The sequence below is a fragment of the Salmo trutta genome, chromosome 14 (assembly GCF_901001165.1).
Source record: "Salmo trutta chromosome 14, fSalTru1.1, whole genome shotgun sequence".
NCBI classification, from domain to species: domain Eukaryota; kingdom Metazoa; phylum Chordata; class Actinopteri; order Salmoniformes; family Salmonidae; genus Salmo; species Salmo trutta.
Window position 1 is genome coordinate 37471580 of NC_042970.1, and position 18333 is coordinate 37489912.

General features: G+C 43.6%; 2 protein-coding genes across 3 annotated transcripts in view; both read right to left on the minus strand.

Moving 5' to 3' along the window:
• Positions 1-383: 383 nt before the first annotated feature.
• On the minus strand, positions 384-6203 carry LOC115207979 (negative elongation factor C/D). Of its 2 annotated transcripts, none has more exons than XM_029775651.1 (15): positions 5982-6203; positions 5673-5782; positions 5481-5590; positions 5197-5306; positions 4894-5001; positions 4645-4797; positions 4089-4219; positions 3520-3685; positions 3068-3202; positions 2723-2862; positions 2475-2589; positions 1890-1985; positions 1636-1776; positions 1369-1498; positions 384-1259 (listed from the first exon to the last, which is right to left on the minus strand). In XM_029775651.1, exons 1-15 carry the CDS (start codon positions 6036-6038, stop codon positions 1225-1227), a joined length of 1737 nt encoding a protein of 578 aa, XP_029631511.1. In that variant the 5' UTR covers positions 6039-6203; the 3' UTR covers positions 384-1224. The 2 variants fall into 2 exon arrangements, with proteins under 2 accessions (XP_029631511.1, XP_029631510.1); XM_029775650.1 differs by having other exon boundaries at positions 5673-5785.
• Positions 6204-6959: 756 nt separating this feature from the next.
• The window catches only part of LOC115207980 (lysine-specific demethylase 5B-B), a 34000-nt gene continuing 22626 nt past the window's right edge, over positions 6960-18333 (minus strand). Inside the window, exons 18-26 of the mRNA XM_029775652.1 lie at positions 17795-17915; positions 15055-15410; positions 12274-12412; positions 11801-11980; positions 11473-11631; positions 10506-11034; positions 10150-10355; positions 8037-8294; positions 6960-7848 (exon numbers count right to left, since the gene is read on the minus strand). Coding sequence (XP_029631512.1) covers positions 7714-7848; positions 8037-8294; positions 10150-10355; positions 10506-11034; positions 11473-11631; positions 11801-11980; positions 12274-12412; positions 15055-15410; positions 17795-17915 — 2083 coding nt within the window. The 3' untranslated portion in view covers positions 6960-7713. The remainder of the gene's footprint in view (positions 7849-8036; positions 8295-10149; positions 10356-10505; positions 11035-11472; positions 11632-11800; positions 11981-12273; positions 12413-15054; positions 15411-17794; positions 17916-18333) is intronic.

An 18333-nucleotide genomic window follows, 5' to 3' on the forward strand; every position in this document is an offset into this window, starting at 1 on the left:
CGTGTGACTTGGGTCTCTTCAAAGAGGTCAATCTAAGAAATGGTCGGAGACCTGAACAGTTGCATTGTCTGGCACACAGGAGACCTGAGTAAGAACACCAATTAAACTGAGGGCTTCAGGTCTCAGGCAAGGTTGCTCATCACATGCATTGATCCTTCTGCTTGTTTGCCATAGTGTTGTGCAGTAGGCCTGATTAAAATCCCAGTCAGTTATATTGGTGCCGTGCCTGAGGTCAAAGGGGGGTGTAATGTGAGGTTCAATGAGTAACCTTGCTTGAGACTTGTTAGCTAAAACCCATAGGTGTGGGCTTAGTCTTGACATGCAGGAAACCTGGTTCAAACCCAGTCAGTCACAAAAGCAATTAGGGATTGGAAAAGCTATCCTTAAGGCTATTCAACTTTATTCTTATGGGCGCCAAATGGTTGTGACTCTCCCTTATAAATCATGAATTGGCATTACAAATGTAAAAAAATCTATATCCAAATACAATCTGTTGGCACTGAAATCGCTCCATACATCTTAATGCACTTTAGCATAAATTACCTTTAAAAAGTAGTCTTCATCCATGGTGTTTTTCACATGTGATCTCAGCAATGTGTTGGCACTAGTGGTGTGTTTGAATCCAGGCCAGATGGAAACTTGTTTTGATACATAAACTTTCCTTGAACCACCTCAAAGGAAATGATGCAGCATGGTGGATGATTTTAACTCATTGTCTTGTCGTATAAATACCGGTGATTTACACCCCTGTACAATTAACTGTTGCTAGGTGCGAAAAAACAAATAAAACCAAGATTCTTGTCAAATTGAAAAGGGAACTAGGAATTAACATATCTTTTGAGCAGTCAGTCATATTTTAACATTTATAAAAATCAAAAGACAATGGACATTGAAACCTTGGCACATACCAATGGAAACGACAGTGAAACCAATGATGGAGCTGCACTGTAAAAAGCGATCCTCAAACCTCCAGACCCTTATTAACTGCGATAAGCAATGATACACTACTACATCCTTTTAATTCTGAAAGTCATATGTTTACGCCACATTTGAAGAGAACGCAAAATCGCAGGTCAGTCTATATGCAAATGGTCTGCCTCAATTGTTCTATTCCTCGTCCACCAGTCCACAGTCGAACACGTCAAGGTATGATTGGCTCATAACCGAGGTCACGCCTTCTGCCCCTCCCTGGTATTCCCACTACATCCTCATCCAGGGTCATTCTCAGTTCATCATGATGAAGTTGGATTTGCAGTGAGCTGAAACAGCAGAAAGATATTTCAAGTTGGGCAAAATGAAAATGTTTAGTCATATAAATCAATATGTAGATAGTTTTGGGCCATGAAAAACATGGTATAAGAGACTGACCTATAAATTCAGCAACAGGATCGTGTTCTCCCTCTGTGCGTATTGTGCCAGCGATGCTGTCGTTCTCCAGGATGGGCAGGAACAGCTGGACAAAGTCTGATGTGTACGGAGGGGCAATCACATCCAACACCTGACAGGGCAAAAATAAAAATGTATATTTTCAATTCCACTACCATTACCTCAAGCGCAACTACGTTGGACCGACAGACCATTCTCTTTAAAATGGGACCTCAGTGACAGTAGTTTCTGGCTCAAAGTGTGCCTTACCTCCGTTACAAAGTAGCGGATGAGAGAGATGTCTGTGTTGAGCTTCTCCAGGCACTTGCGGATGTATCCGACCACAGGCAGCACGTAGCCTCGACTCAGCAGGTGGACCATACGGTCCAACAGGGTCTTCTTCAGCTCCATCTGACAGGGACAACAACACTCATACAGTCAGCTAAGAAGCCATCCACTGAAAGTCTATCGGACAGTTGCATGGGTCCAGATTAAGCCTACGCACAAACCCAAAACACACACACCTGCTCCATGACATCGAGCTGGGAGTGTTCGGTCTCAAAGAGCTTGATCAGCAGCTGGAGGACCTGTGGGTGCAGAAGCTGGTGACAGGTGCTGATCTGGGGAATAAAAACATGATGTTCTCATTACTCTCTGTCCTTAACTCCGGATCAGTCCAAGGCCAGGATTCAATCCGGACCGCAGAACATCCATGTTGTAGTGCGGTTGACGTTTTAAAAGGTCATTTCCGATTGAGCGACATCTGCAGCGTTTCCTTTGAACGCGACCTCCGCGACTGCGGTAACATTGCCTTTAAAATGATGCATAGCTAAAAAGCAGTGATTGGATTAAAAACCTGGCCCTAGTCTTTAACCACCAAAATAATTCCAAGAATGACAGTTAAAGGCACAATTTGTGTCTGCATCCCAAATGGCACCCTATTCACTATGTAGTGCACTACTTTCAACCAGACACATAGGGCAATGGTAGTACACTATATAGGTAATAGGTTGCCATTAGGGACTCGTCTATTATAGGTACTGTGAGTCTTCCATAATACCACAACAAAAACATCCTCCCTCAACCAGAGGAAAAGCACAAACCCCTACCTCGTCCAAAAGTGCCAGGTGGACAGGGGTGTGGTCTGTCTGGAGCTGGAAATAGCGGGGCTCAGAGACCGTCCAATCAACCCACTTCAGTACCCCCATGGCAACAACTGGGAACCTGGAAATGGACATAGCGACAATGGTCACCCAAAGGAAGTCTCAATCGACAGTGGTAACCAATTACATTCTTGGAATCCTGTTAGCGACATACAGGAGACCAATGGGCTCATTAGGTTGGCTGCTGGGCTCACCGGATGCACTGGTACAGGGTGCTGAGCTCAGCCACCAGTTCTGTGGCTCCTTTATTCTCATTGCAACACAGGTTATGGACCGTCTCAATGGCCTTGGAGGTGGATTTGAGCTCGTCCTTGTTGATGTTCACTCGCTTGTTCTGTGGATGGACGAGAAGAAAGACATTGTTATCTGGATTGTTTTTACATAAAAAAAAAAAAACATGCATCATTGAATAAAATATTCTCACATACCGGGAAAAAAAACATTTCAAATTTTGCACATACGTATGAGCAACGACAGAAACATCTGATAAACTTGCAAGTATGAGGGATTTATGTCAAGGATGTTTTTGTTTCTGGTACCTTTTTCCATGTTTCAACCACACTGGCAGCATAGGCCAGGATGTGAATGTATTTGTGTTTATGGTCCTGGTTGATCTTTGAGCCTGGCTTGAACAGCGACTGCATGAACAGGTCGAGGAACGCAGGTACTCGGATCTGAAGAGACAACAGAAATACTTCACCCACTATCTCAAAAGGCAATATCATCAGCTGAAAGACAAGTCATTCTCAGGTTTAGCATCCTGCTAAGGCTAGCCTGGTTCCAGATCTGATGGTGCCATCTTGCTAACTCATATTGTTTATTGTCACGTCCAACATGCAAGGCCGTTAAAAATATCCCTCCATCGAACTTGGAGAATAGCAACTTATTCCATATGTAGTGCACCACTTTTGATCAAAAGTACTGCACTATATAGGGAATAGGGTGCAACCGAGGTTAGAGGTTATAAAGTGTCTGGATGCTCCACACTAACCAGCTCTACGGGAGGCGGGTCCATGCTGCTGAACATCTTGAAGAGCACAGTGATGTCGGCAGGGTTGAGTGCCCCTTTGGACAGCATTGCGCCCAGGGCCTGGCAGGCTCGAGGGTAGGCTGCTGCTGTGCCCAATGCCAGAGTGATCTGACTGGCATCGTGGCCCCTGACATTAAAACATCACAAGGAACAGTAAAACACTCAAATTAACTTACGTACTTCAACTGCTTTGTTCCCGGAGGAACATATAACCTGTAATAAAATGAGTTACCATCCAACATTACAATCCCATTGAGTTGAGAGTGTGATAGGTGAGACCATCATTTCATTAGACTGTTCCACAAAGCTGCTCACTCAATGTTTATTGTAACACTGGATTTTACAAATAATAATATCATTTTACAAAAACACAGGAATCAATTCAATTAAATAATATACATTTCCTCTAATCAGTATGGAATTCTGGCAAAATGCTGCCAAGATAGATGACATTTGTCAATGGCCTTTGCTGTTTATAAGAGCCAAGAGCCTAAGTGAATGCTGGCAAAATAATGTAGAGGACAGGATACCTCTGATGTGCAGACTTCTGTACTTCCTGGCCGATCCTGCGCATGGCCGACCCGCCCTGCTCCTCCTGAGACATGATGGACATCATGGCCTGGGCAAACAGGTAAGTGTGCTCCCCGTGACACACCATCTTCTGTGGAATGCAGAAAAGGAGGAGAGAACAGTTTAGCTCCAAACCAACAGAGACACTCATGCCAAAAGACAGGTAGCCTGTAACATCATGTGGTGTTACCCACGCCCGTGAAATTCCATATTACATAGAGCAATATTGATTGTAGTATCGTTTTCAAATTTATCAAAACCTCAAATACATCCCATTTTCAAAACCATCAAACCAAGGATTTGTTCTGAGTGAGAATGACAGATAGGCCTAGATCTTTTCTTGGGAACACCAGTGCCGGTATTCATAAAGCGACTCAGTGTAGGAGTGCTGATCTATAATCAGTATTGCCTTTTTACAACCTAATGAATATAATTATTTGGACAGGGGGACCTGATCCTAGATCAGCACTCCTTCTCTACAGGCCCAGAATGGGCATGTTGCTGGGTGAGACTCACAGCAAATTCTGGCAGGTTCTTCTCTAGGTTGTCCTCTCCTCCATCCAGCAGCGTGGCCAGAGAGGTCCTCAGGACCCTGGAGAACACCTCCAGCTGCTGGCACGCCGTCGACACACTGGTGATCTCCCCCTGGTAGCCCGCATCTGAGATGAGCTGAGGACACACGCACAGTCAGCAAGGAGAAGAGGAACATGGCACTGTTTAACCCATAATTACATCAGTTATTAACTGCTGGGTGATCATCAGTACCTTAACAGTGAAGTTGAGCATCAGACAGTCAGGGTGGGCCTCGGCCAGCTTGTAGAAAAGGTCTCTCCAGGTGGTGTGGGCGATCATCTGTTCCAGCCAAGCAGGAGTCTGAACAAACACAGAAGGACAGGGTTACTCTGTATACTATAGGGTTATGACTATACTCTGAGGGAAACAACAGTAAGAGTGAAAAAATACAGTAAGAGTGGGACAAAACAGCAAGAAATCAGGAGATCACTTTTCAGCTATCGGTCACGTCCAAAGCATTAGTAGTGTGTCTATCACTGGCGACAGAGATCTCACCTCTCCCTCTACAGTAAAAATGGAGTCTGCCTTCTGGGGGTCAAAGTGCTTGATCAGGAGACTTTTCAAGTGATTCTCTACCCGCTCCTGCACCTGAGCTGGCTCTACACCTGAAATACACAGAAAGATGGGGGGGGGAAACATGTCATTTAGGCTGTCTCTCAAACAGTGTGAGAAACCAAAACACATTTTCAGTGATTGTGGACGAGTCCGGGCCTTGGTCCCAAACAGCCTACTACATAGGGAATTGTGTGCCATTTGCAGCTCAGTCCAGTGTTGTTTACCCATCTGGATGAGCCACTCTGCCAGCAGGTTGACAGTCTGTGCCACAGCAGAGTAGTTCTCTGAGAGGAGCTGGATGACATGTTCAGGGGAGCCACCAGCCTGGAAATATCTGTGGAAACAGAAGTCTCTTCAGGAAATGGTTTGACTCTTCATACACTACTAGACACACACAAATTCAATAATGGGTTTACGTTTTGAGGGTGTTGAAGACAGCAGGCTCCATGATGTAATCTCTGCTGGAGAACTTCTGTAGGCAGTCCTCCTGAACTTTCCCATCGTTCTCCCCTTCAACATAGTCGTCCTGCTAGATGGAAGTCACATCACTTCAGCCAAGGAAGGAACATCCTAAGATTGTAGCGATCACTATATACATTTGCGATTTGTCTGTCAAACAATTAATCAAGTCAGCAACAATGTAGAGCTAGCTCCCTGATCGCTACCATTTTGTTGTAAGGTTAACATTGTACATTCACCAGCTACATTGTAAAGATTATGCTTACATTGCCATCCGGACCATCCCAGTCGCCAATATTCCTTTCGTAATATTCCTCGTCCATGATGACGAGAAGGTGAGTAGCTTTACAATATGAAGCACCCAGCAAGCTATAATAAAGCAAGTATCGCTAATAATTTTGAAAACAAAACAATTGCCTTTGGTTAAGCTAGCTAGCTAAAGGGCTAGTTTAAAACAAGAAAAAAAATCCGTCGGATAACTGAAAGTCTATAGAACATACGCCACCTTGCGTCTCGGCAGAATAAATGCATGTTTCTATAAACAGACAAATGCGTATTACTTCCTGTTGATTTACCCTCTAAAATAATAGGAATACCTGCGCCTACTTTAACTAGATGCAAGACTGGGGGGGGGGGGGGGGGGGGGTAAACAACAGTAAAAAAGAACGATATGGAACAGTTTTGTTAACCGGTTTTAGGATTCGATAGAAGAAAACAAAATGGTGGAAAATGGAGCATTGGGGAAATAAATGTCGTGTCTTCACTCGCAGTGGTTAAAGAAAATATGCTGGGAATGAAAGTATTTGGATACAAATATGGAACGAAATAGCCCAGCATCATAGCTTGTGCTTAATAACAATACATTTTGAAATATTTTTATTTATTTGAATGTTAACTGATATATTAGGGCTCATTTCAAGTCTTTGGATGATATCCAATATTTCTTGAAAGTAATCATGATTAGCCCTCTACTCACAGTACATTACATTTACTCATTTAGCAGACGCTCTTATCCAGAGCGACTTACAAATTGGTGCATTCACCTTATGATATCCAGTGGAACAACCACTTTACAATAGTACATCTATATCTTACACCACTATGGATTATTCTATTAATTCTCAACCATTATAATCCCATTATGTTTTCTATCATTCATGTCCACAAGAGAGACAGGTATTAGATGCCTACTTACTCTGAGTTAAGAGTTTGGATAGCTTCCAAAAATAAAGGACAACATACACTTGTGAGAAAAAATTATTTTATTCCTTAGGCAAACTGCAACATATGATTCATATTTACCCAAAGGAGGAAAAAAGTCAAATGATACCAGTGGCAGTTAATTCGCACAGTTCCTTATGTTAGCTAGGTTGCATGTCAAAAACACCACTTTCAACCTACAGCCTAGGAGGGCATTCTATAGGTTCTAGTATAGAACCATTTCTAAGCACAAACATAGCTCAGATGAAAACTGAACTCCTATTAATTAGCAGTTCAGTATTTGCTCAGATAAATAATATTAGCTCTACATGAGAAGAAGAAAATGGTTCACATTTCAGATGCATGTACAAAAACTGGGTTCCAAAAATGTTATCCAATTTACTTATTTTGGTTGAAAAATCCCTGTTGTTGTCTTGTTACACATGCAAGTCAGTCAAGTGAAAAAGTCTTGTTTCCTCCACTTTATTCTCCTTTGTAGACAGTTGGAACCTCATGCAGTACAATCTGCATCATGTCATTGATTGGAAAGATGAAATTGATTGGCTGTAAAGCCAGCCACTATAACAAAATGGTGATGGAAGAGCCTCAATAGCTTTGAAAAGCAGTCTGGCCTGGGAACAAGGAGGAAGTAGCACCGTTGCCGCCAGATCAGGAAGGTCAATGAGGAAGCAGTGGGACCAGAGCACAGCGAAGAAAGGGAGTTCACTGGGTGGTTATGCACCCAGAGCTGTGACTTAAACTAAACTGATGATACTTCAAAACCATTCCTTTTGGTCTTCACTCCCTGGTGTGGTCTGGCTGTGTGCAGCTGATACAGATGTAGTCCTCTTTTTCAGCCTGCTCTGCAGACACTCCCACACAGACCTGATGGAACCACTGCTGGCAGCTTCCGTCACACTGGACCCAATTCACCTGATAAAAAGAGAGCGGGAAAGAGACACTGGTCAGCTTCTGTATACGCACTTTATACAAATCATACTACTTTGAATATACTACAATAAGTCTGTTAGTTGATCTCTAAAACAATTTGATACGAGTGGAGGGAAAGCACATTGAAATGACCCACAACATTACGCAGTGGAGGGGGGTGTAATGCTAACCTGTTTCCCCTCTGGCTCTCGGCACCATGGTGCAGCGCACAGGGTGAAGTCTTCATCCGAGTCCGACAGGGAGAGGTCAGAGTGGGTGGCGGTGGGTGAACAGGTCCCCTTGGCCTCCTGGCTCCTCTCCTTGTTCAACTTGGGCTTCTTCTTGCGGGGCTTCTTGGCTTTGTCCTTGCGCTCGGAGCCCTCCTCCTCCATGTGCCGCTTGGTCCTCTTTCCGTTCACTGCCTCCTTCTTGGGACAGGCTACTCCATTCTGGTAACAGTAACCACACATGAAGGTCATACACATAATTAGGAATTAGAACACTAGAATGGACGAACCTCTTTATGATGGTCCAAAGATCAGCCATGTTGGTCAGAGAGTTGGTCAACCATGATTTGCCAGTGCTGTAGTAATTTATCTGCACTGTATGCGTGTTATCTAGCTAGACAGCCAGTTTTAGAGGAATAATTCCATAAATGTTTCCAAATTAACCGCCAATATGCCAACATTCCATTCAAACAATGTAGTCAATCCACAGCCATACACTGGCTGAAATCAGTTGATAGGATTTAGACATGTTGTAAATGCAACAAGTACTGATATTGTATCATATAATAGCACTCAGCTTTCCAAGAAAACAAAATCCGAGACATTTACATTCTATTCACATATATTTTACAGGCTATTTATACAGAAATCTTTATATAAAACCTGTTTACTATAATTCCATTACACAATTTCTGATCCATCACATGCCTTTTATTTTCCTGCATAAGTAAAAGCAGGAAATGTATTACCAATGCCTCTACTGTCCTTCATTCCAATAACACTGGTTTTGGATTTCTCGCTGACCAAGATGGCAGCCATTTCCACCCCGTTATGGAACTTTATGACATATCCCCTCTAGTAATTTAATATTGAACTCGACCAAAACAAGGGAATTGCCATGGAATCTTGTGGGGGAAAGGGCCATGGGAGAAAGATCCCGTGTCTCCTCAGAGTACCACAGTATGAGTCATTATACCCATAAAACCTAATGGTCCAACAAGGAAATGGTTCTAATCGTTTTTCCACCATTCATTTTTCCCATAGGGGATTTTGGAAACACTTAAAATAAGGTCTGTTTCGTGTAGGCTTAACCTGGTGTGATGTTTTGATAACCGTTTATAGTTTTGATAAGTCATCTTGTCTGAGAGATTTACATGGTTATCAAAATGTCACACCAGGCTAAGCCTACACGAAACACAACTCTTATTTTAAGTGTTTCTAAAATTCCCTATGGGAAATACTTTTGGAACCATTTTGCTGTTTGACCGCTAGCTTTTATGGGTATTATGGACACCTCCACTGTGGGGCTCTATTGCACCCCAGCAAAATGTGTCTACATTTCGGCTATTCTTTATATGTGTATTTCACACGATGTTGACATAAAAAATAAATAAAAATATCGGGGTATAATGCTTGTATGGATGTCAACCCCAACACGTTCATGTCATCGTTACCAAATCAACTGCATTACAGTTAAAAATGACTACCATCAACGATTTCTGTATGCTAGCTATGCTAACCAAGTGATACGAGCGGGAGTTCGCATTTAGCAGTCACATCTTCTAAACCTTAAAAGGGACAACTTCTACATGTTATGCAGCGAAAACAGCCAAGTCTAACTTAAGTAAGCACATTGTGGGCCTGTTACAATACATAAATCATGACAGATTTGATGTATATCCACTTTGTTAGATCAGATTTGTCGAATGTGCGCCAATCTGGTCAATGGAATGTCTGCATTCCATTGACTCCTTTACCACATCTATTAGGATCTCTAAAGTCATACATATGAATGTGATGTTTTGGTTTGAATAATGTTTGTTTTGTAACTTTGTCATTTTTTAGTCATTAGATAAGTGTTTAATAAGTGTTTTAATTCATGCTTTTAAGTGCCATTCTCTGTGATCCAATGCACATCTTGTCGTATTATTTATTACCCAAATAAAATTTAAAAAAATGGATGTCAAACTGAAGGACACATTTTCAGGAACTTCACAAATACATCAATATAACCATTATATCAAGTGGTTAGCCTGCTACCTGAGCTCTGCTTTAAAGTTGTAGACTAGTATGTTACCTGGTTGTGAGGGGGGCTCCCTCCCTGAGAGTTGTGCTGGTGTTGATCCTGCTCTGCGCTGTGCTGTGGAAAGGGGCTGTCTGTGTGGTGGTGATGGCGGGGGTCCAGTTTAATGAGGAGGGACCTGTACAACTGCTGGGTCTCAGGCAGAGTCACCTGCAGCAGGAAGCCCTCTACCATCAGCTCCTCCAGCTCAGGGCTCAGTCCTGAAACAAACACCAATAATACAGCTCAACACAGCCCTTTCAGGAATATATATATTTTTTTAACGTGTCATTAATTTGATAAATATGATAGAAATGTGACTTGTTCTGAGATGTTGGGGTATTAGATGTTGTTCCTAGCCCGACACTGACCCTGCAGAGGAATGCACTGGTGCTCTGTGTAGAACGACATGCTGTTTGTTTCCTGAGTCGGAGACGGAGCCCAGGTTGGACTAGACGAGGCCCAGCGCTGATGTGATGTCGTCACAGCCACCCCCTGCCCCACCTCGGCAGAGGCCTGCTGCACGCGGTGCTGCCAGCGGACCGTCCTCTCGATGAGGAAGCGTAGGGCGTCACCCTCAGGCAGCCGTACCCGGATGCGCTGCAGGGAGGCCAGCAGGGGCAGCACCCGGTCAAGAGGGGGTTTCTCCGAGAGTTGGCACTGGGGGCACACCCAGGCCTGGTTGGGCAAGGGGTCCTGGTTAGAGCCTAAGACACAGCTGCGGTGGAAGGCGTCACGGCAGAGCTCGCACTGCAGCATGGCACCTGACGGAGCCTTGTGGCACACGCACACCCTCAATGCCCCACAGTCACCGGCCAGGAGCAGCTTGGACTCGTTGGAGGCCCTAAGGGCCAGCAGACTCTCCATCTCCTTCTGACGTACCTCGGCCAGAGTGGCCATCTACAGAGGGGAACCAGCACAGGTTGGCATGACAACACGCAATACTCATTACATCAACATACATGTAACCAAACAGCTACAGTATATGGAATACTGTATCAAACCATACATACATTTAATCATGCCCCTTCATATCATGGGTCCTCATATCAATTTAGAGGGGTTCACTGATTGCAATACATTTTACATTTTTAGTCATTTAGCAGACGCTCTTATCCAGAGCGACTTACAGTAGTGAATGCATACATTTCATACATTTTGTCTCCGTACTGGTCCCCCGCGGGAATCAAACCCACAACCCCGGTGTTGCAAACACCATGCTCTACCAACTGAGCCACACGGGTGTGGGTGTCTTTAGAATATAGTGGAACTTAATGAGTTCAATGGTCTGCTTTTGGTTTAAAAAAAACATGTACATAGAGAGAGAGCAGCACGTACAGCAGAGGCAGAGTCCTTGCTCTCTGAGAGGGCCCTCTCCACATCACTCAGGCAGTCCAGCCTGGCGCTGTTTCTCTCACTGCACTGGGCCGCATCCTTTGCCCTTTTATACTTTGACTTCTGAGGCCCCGTCCCAGCCTCACACCGGGGGCACAGCACCTAAACACACAAAAGACAGAGCCAAATCCCGAAAGACCTCAGGATCTTATGAGTGATTCTAAGATGAACGCCCAGATGGCACACCATTTACTTTATAGTGTACTACTTTTGACAACCCCTAAGGTGTCTGATTATGTGTATTGGCATTAGATTGTTGCAGATGTTTTACCTCCAGCAGGGAGTAAGTGGAGTTCTTCATTAGAAAGGTCTTGGCAGCGCTCTCCTTCCAGGCCTGCACGTCAAACACCAGGGAATCAAGTCGAGCCAGGGGGTCAAGCCAGACTGGGATGGCCTTGGCCCGGGACACCAGCTCAGTCAGGGTATCCAGCACAGGGATACGGCCTCCCAGCTACACACAAAACAAACAGAAAGACAAGCATATAGATACTCTTATAAGAAGTCTGGCTTTCTTTCCTTCTCTCTCGCTTTGTTCTTTTCAGTCTGGCTAACCAGAAGCAGTTGTATTGTATTTAGAAAGATACCCATATAGAATAAAACTATATTCATTCAGAGATGTTTCCAATTACATGGGATCATAAACTAGAATGTAGTGCATTGCTTTTTCCCCAGAGCAATTGTCAAAGGTATGGCACCTTATTCCCCATGTATTGCACTTTGGGACACAACCTAAGAGTCTCATACCTGTAGGGTCTCTGCCTCCTGAAGCCAGTCTTTAGCCTGGTCCACCGTGTCCTTCAGCAGCAGACAGTTGGGAAGATAGGCAGGGATACTAGCCACCTCCTGCAGAGCTTCCACAAGAGTTTCCACACAGTGACGTGGCCTGGAGATAGAAGCTAGCTTTAAAAACACAAAAATATGCACAGTACAGCTTCTATCTTCAGTGTCAAGTTCTGTCGAGACCTTTTCATATCTTCCCCAAACCAGGTGGTACAAAATGAGTGACTCATTTCACAGTTCATATGGCTCTACAGTAGTCACTTATCACATTAGCACTACGGAGTTCTCTTTTCAGACGGGTTGAAATCTAACTAAACCAAGACAACTCTCTGAAGCAATGTTGCTTATAAAAACAGTGGAATTAGTGCTCGGTATACCATGTTACTCTATTCAAAACGTTGACTGAAGTTCAGTTGTCAAATAACCACCTTACGGTCCAAGATGTCTCACTTTAGGCCACAGTTTACCCTAATGGCGATGGGCCCATGCTCTGCTACTAGCATCTGTGTAAACTGTGGCGTAAGCCAGCAGAGCAGAGCACTGTCCCAACCCACTGATCCAGTTAATACACCAGGAAGCAGCTTTCAACTCCAAAATGCAAATCTTGCACTTTTCACTCTCTGCTGGCTGAACTTCTAAGCAGCTTTCGCAAGGAAGGCGTCAGTGCTATTTCAGTGTGCCTTGTTTAGTTTTACGAGTCTCAATCCATTTTATTTAACTTGTTTTGTGTATCTCGTAGCCATTTCCTAATGAAAACATGTATATTCCTTTACTACTGAAGGGGGGCTGAAATGACTGATTAAGCCTCGGTTTCAAACAGTCTCATTAGGAAGACTGAGAACAAGATTTCGGTCTTGGAAGCATAATTTGCAGTGGGTGTCTCGTGTGTGTTCGAACGTGGGAAGCGTTTGTACATTCACTCTGCCAAAACAGTTAGTCACTCACCCTTCTATACAACTTGAAACAGTTTAACCAGGTCCCATATCCACAAAGCTCTCAGAGTAGAAAATTGGTCATAAGTACTGAGAAGAGACACTTTAATTCTACTCTTATGGGTAAAATATAAAAACTATGCACGAAGCCTCTAGTAATAAGGAGTCCCACCTACTCGACAGATATTTAGGAGAGCTGTCTTAACCAGTTTAGAGCTACCAGCACTGTGTAGTAAATTTTGACACAGGAATAAATATTTCACTCATATCGACGCCACATTGGCTGTCTTCAACCAGAGAAGTTGGTTTTTCGGTTCAGTTGCACTTGAAAAATGTTAAATTACTCAAGTCAGGAAAGAAGTTTACAGCCATGTCTCAGGTTAACTCCTACTACAGCTAGGAGTCTACAGCCATGTCTCAGGTTGACTCCTACTACAGCTAGGAGTCTACAGCCATGTCTCAGGTTGACTCCTACTACAGCTAGGAGTCTACAGCCATGTCTCAGGTTGACTCCTACTACAGCTAGGAGTCTACAGCCATGTCTCAGGTTGACTCCTACTACAGCTAGGAGTCTACAGCCATGTCTCAGGTTGACTCCTACTACAGCTAGGAGTCTACAGCCATGTCTCAGGTTGACTCCTACTACAGCTAGGAGTCTACAGCCATGTCTCAGGTTGACTCCTACTACAGCTAGGAGTCTACAGCCATGTCTCAGGTTGACTCCTACTACAGCTAGGAGTCTACAGCCATGTCTCAGGTTGACTCCTACTACAGCTAGGAGTCTACAGCCATGTCTCAGGTTAACTCCTACTACAGCTAGGAGTCTACAGCCATGTCTCAGGTTAACTCCTACTACAGCTAGGAGTCTACAGCCATGTCTCAGGGAAAGAAAGAAAGGTGACAACTGAACCAAGAGTTCTCCATGTACATTGTTTCATACAGAATATAACCATTACAAACACCTCTTTCCATGACAGACTGACCAGGTAAAAGCTATGATCCCTTACTGTCCACTTCAGTGTAGATGAAGGGGATGAGACAGTTTAAAAGATGGACATGGATTGTGTATGTGTACCATTCAGAGGGTGAATGGGCATGACAAAAGATTTAAGTCCCGTTGAACAGAGTATGGTAGTAGGTGTCAGGCGCACCAGTGTGTCTCATGAACTTCAAATTTGCTGGGTTTTTCCACACGCAACAGTTTCCCATGTGTATCAAGAATGGTCCCCCACCCAAAGGACATCCAGACAACTGTAGGAAGCATTGGCGTCAACATTGACCAGCATTCCAATGGAACGCTTTCGACACCTTGTGGAGTCCATGTCCCGACGAATTGATGATGTTGAGGGCAAAAGGGGGTGCAACTCAACATTAATAGTGTTCCTAATGTTTGGTACACTCAGTGTATATAAATCCTGGATTGCTGATGCTATGTATTGGCCATTGAGTGGCTGAATGGAATTCTACAGTATTTCAATTAAATGTTAAGGACAAAATTACATGCATTTAAGTATTTTTTGTTGTAGTGAAATGATACTTTAAGGAAAATGTTTATATATTTTCATACATTTATGTTAAGCTCACATAATATAAAAAAGTATGCATTAAGGTGTCTGTAATAGAATAATGTAGACATTAATAAAGGCATTTCTATAGCTTCCAAAATATTTTCTACAAGGGTGATGAGTGCCAAGATGGTGGCTTAAACACAAAGCCCCCTATCAGTCATCTAGTGTATATATGTAAATCATTTCATATTCAATTACAGTACTGTCTAAGCCACTCTCCTCCTCCTCGTCTGTCTGTCTCTCACCTAGCCTCCATGAGGCGGAGCGCCCGCTCCTCCCAGTGCTCCGACATGGTGAGCAGCTCCTGCAGGCGGGCCATAGCCCTCTCCACTGAGCCGTGTGGGGCCAGGCCCACCCCTTGGTCTATCAGCCTCCGCATGGTGTCCAGACATAGGCTGTGGGGCCGGACACTGGCCCCCTTAACCCCGTCTAGCCAGCGGGCCTGCTCCAACCTCTCCCTGAGCAGGGCCAGCTGGGGAAGTTCCACATCCAGGCCCAAGCTCACGTCCAGCAGGCCCTGCAGCGCCGCTGGGCTGGGGGCCTCGTCATAGAGGAGCTGCTCACTGCTCTGCTGGAAGTCATCCACGCGGGTCAGCAGGTCCTGGGGGATATACAAGCAGGTTAAAGCGTTAATCAATTAAAGTTGTTACTTTTCAGTGTTCTCCTGGTCCTAAAAGACTACGGTGGCTTGTAGGTAGGCTTTTGTCCCAGCCTAGTGCCACATCAAGTAATCAATCAATCACGGCTCAGAGTCAGGTGTGTTAGTGAAGTGAGAAACAAAGTACTTGACTTGTTACTGTGGTGGTAGTAGGTCCTCCGGCCCCAATCACCATGCATTTACTTTAATGTCATTTAGCAGACACTCTTACCCAAAGTGACTTACAACCAGTGCATTCAACTAACATGCTGACCGCGCCATCGTTCGTATGTTGATTTTGTCAACCCACACCAGACATGAGCAGGACACGCAGGTTGAAATATCATAACTCTGAAGCAACTACATTAATTTGGGGACAGGTTCGAAAAGCATTAAACATTTATGGTAATTTTGCTAGCTAGCTTGCTGTTAGTAGCTAATTTGTTTTAGGATATAAACATTGTGTTATTTTATCTGAAATACACAAGGTCTTCTACTCTGACAATTAATCCAGAGATAAAAGGGTAAACAGAGTTAGTTTCTTGTAATCTCTCCTCCTTCAGGCTTCTTTTTTGGACTTTATAAGATGGTTGGCATCCAACTTTAACCTGTTTGGGATAGGGGGCAGTATTTTCACGGCCGGATAAAAAAAACGTACCCGATTTAATCTGGTTACTACTCCTGCCCAAAAACTAGAATATGCATATAATTATAATTAAGTATATTTGGATAGAAAACACTCTAAAGTTTCTAAAACTGTTTGAATGGTGTCTGTGAGTATAACAGAACTCATATGGTAGGCCAAAACCTGAGAAGATTCCATACAGGAAGTGCCCTGTCTGACAATTTGTTCTCCTTCTAGGGCATCTCTATCAAAAATACAGCATCTCTGCTGTAACGTGACATTTTCTAAGGCTTCCATTGGCTCTCAGAAGGCTCCAGAAAGTGGAATGACGTCTCTGCAGTCTCTGGGCGAAAAACAGCAGGAGTTTTTGTGAGTGGTCAGGCAGGGAACAATGACACCGGAGATGCGCGTCCACGAGAGGACCCCATGTTTTTCTTTCAGTCTATGAATGAATATAACGTCGCCCGGTTGGAATATTATCGCTATTTTACGAGAAAAATAGCATAAAAATTGATTTTAAACAGCGTTTGACATGCTTCGAAGTACGGTAATGGAATATTTTGAATTTTTTTGTCACGAAATGCGCCCGCGCGTCACCCTTCGGATAGTGACCTCAATGCACGAACAAAACGGAGCTATTTCAATATAACTATGGATTATTTCAAACCAAAACAACATTTGTTGTTGAAGTAGAAGTCCTGGGAGTGCATTCTGACGAAGAACAGCAAAGGTAATCCAATTTTTCTTATAGTAAATCTGAGTTTGGTGAGGGCCAAACTTGGTGGGTGTCAAATTAGCTAGCCATAATGGCCGGGCTATGTACTCAGAATATTGAAAAATGTGCTTTCGCCGAAAAGCTATTTTAAAATCTAACACCGCGATTGCATAAAGGAGTTCTGTATCTATAATTCTTAAAATAATTGTTATGTATTTTGTGAACGTTATTCATGAGTAATTTAGTAAATTCACTGGAAGTTTTCGGTGGGTATGCTAGTTCTGTACATCACATGCTAATGTAAAAAGCATTTTTTTGATATAAATATGAACTTGATTGAACAAAACATGCATGTATTGTATAACATAATGTCCTAGGAGTGTCATCTGATGAAGATCAAAGGTTAGTGCTGCATTTAGCTGTGGTTTTGGTGACATATATGCTTGCTTTGAAAATGGCTGTGTGATTATTTTTGGCAGGGTACTCTCCTGACATAATCTAATGTTTTGCTTTCGCTGTAAAGCCTTTTTGAAATCGGACAATGTGGTTAGATTAACGAGAGTCTTATCTTTGAAATGGTGTAAAATAGTCCTATGTTTGAGAACTTTGAATTATGACATTTTGTGGTTTTAAATTTGGCGCTCTGATTTGTCACTGGCTGTTGAATAGTGTGGGACGATTTCGTCCCACGTACCCTAGAGAGGTTAAGGTGCATTACCACCACCAACTGGACTGGAGTGTGGACCTCAGTTCATCTTTCAAACACCCACGTGGGTATATGCTCCTAAACACCAATGAGGAGATGGGAGAGGCGGGACTTGCAGCACTTCAAACGTCACAAATAGAACCAAGTTCTATTTTAGCGCCTGGCTACGCAGGCGCTCATTGACGCGCGCAAGCAGTGTGGGTGCAATGATTGAATAAAATGTGTACATTTATTTTTGGTGTGGTCAGCATGTAAGGTAATTAAGACAACCATATATCAAGTAAAACCTTCCTAATGCCTACCTTGAGTAAGGGGGCCTGGCGGATGCTGCAGGGTAGGTTGTGCAGCTGCCTGACAAACGACCTGAGCTCCTCCACTGTCAGCAGGTTCTGGCTCTGGGACTTCCTTCCACCTGAACGATACCTGACAACAACACACTAGATCAGAGACACGGCTAACATTCAGGGCACACAAGCTGAAATACATTTTCACTAAAGCACATTTGCTCTGCGATAGACTAGCGTCCTGTCCAGGGGGTGTACTTGTACATCAAGCTGCCTTTTGCTCCTGCCCTATAAGCTGTTCTGGCTTGTCAGAACAGCTTATAGGGCAGGCTTGTGCAAGGCTATCTACGTGATTGCTTTCAGAATTAGCTACCATTTGGCTAACTATGTGGCTAAGAATACAAGAATCAGGTGTGGTAAAGGATGTTAACTAGGAATGCACAATATATCAGTAAGCATATCGGACAATATTAGCTAAAAAATGCCAACATCGGCACGGGCCCGATGTCTAGTTTAACGCTGATGTGCAAAACCAATGTCAAAGCTGACGTGCATAC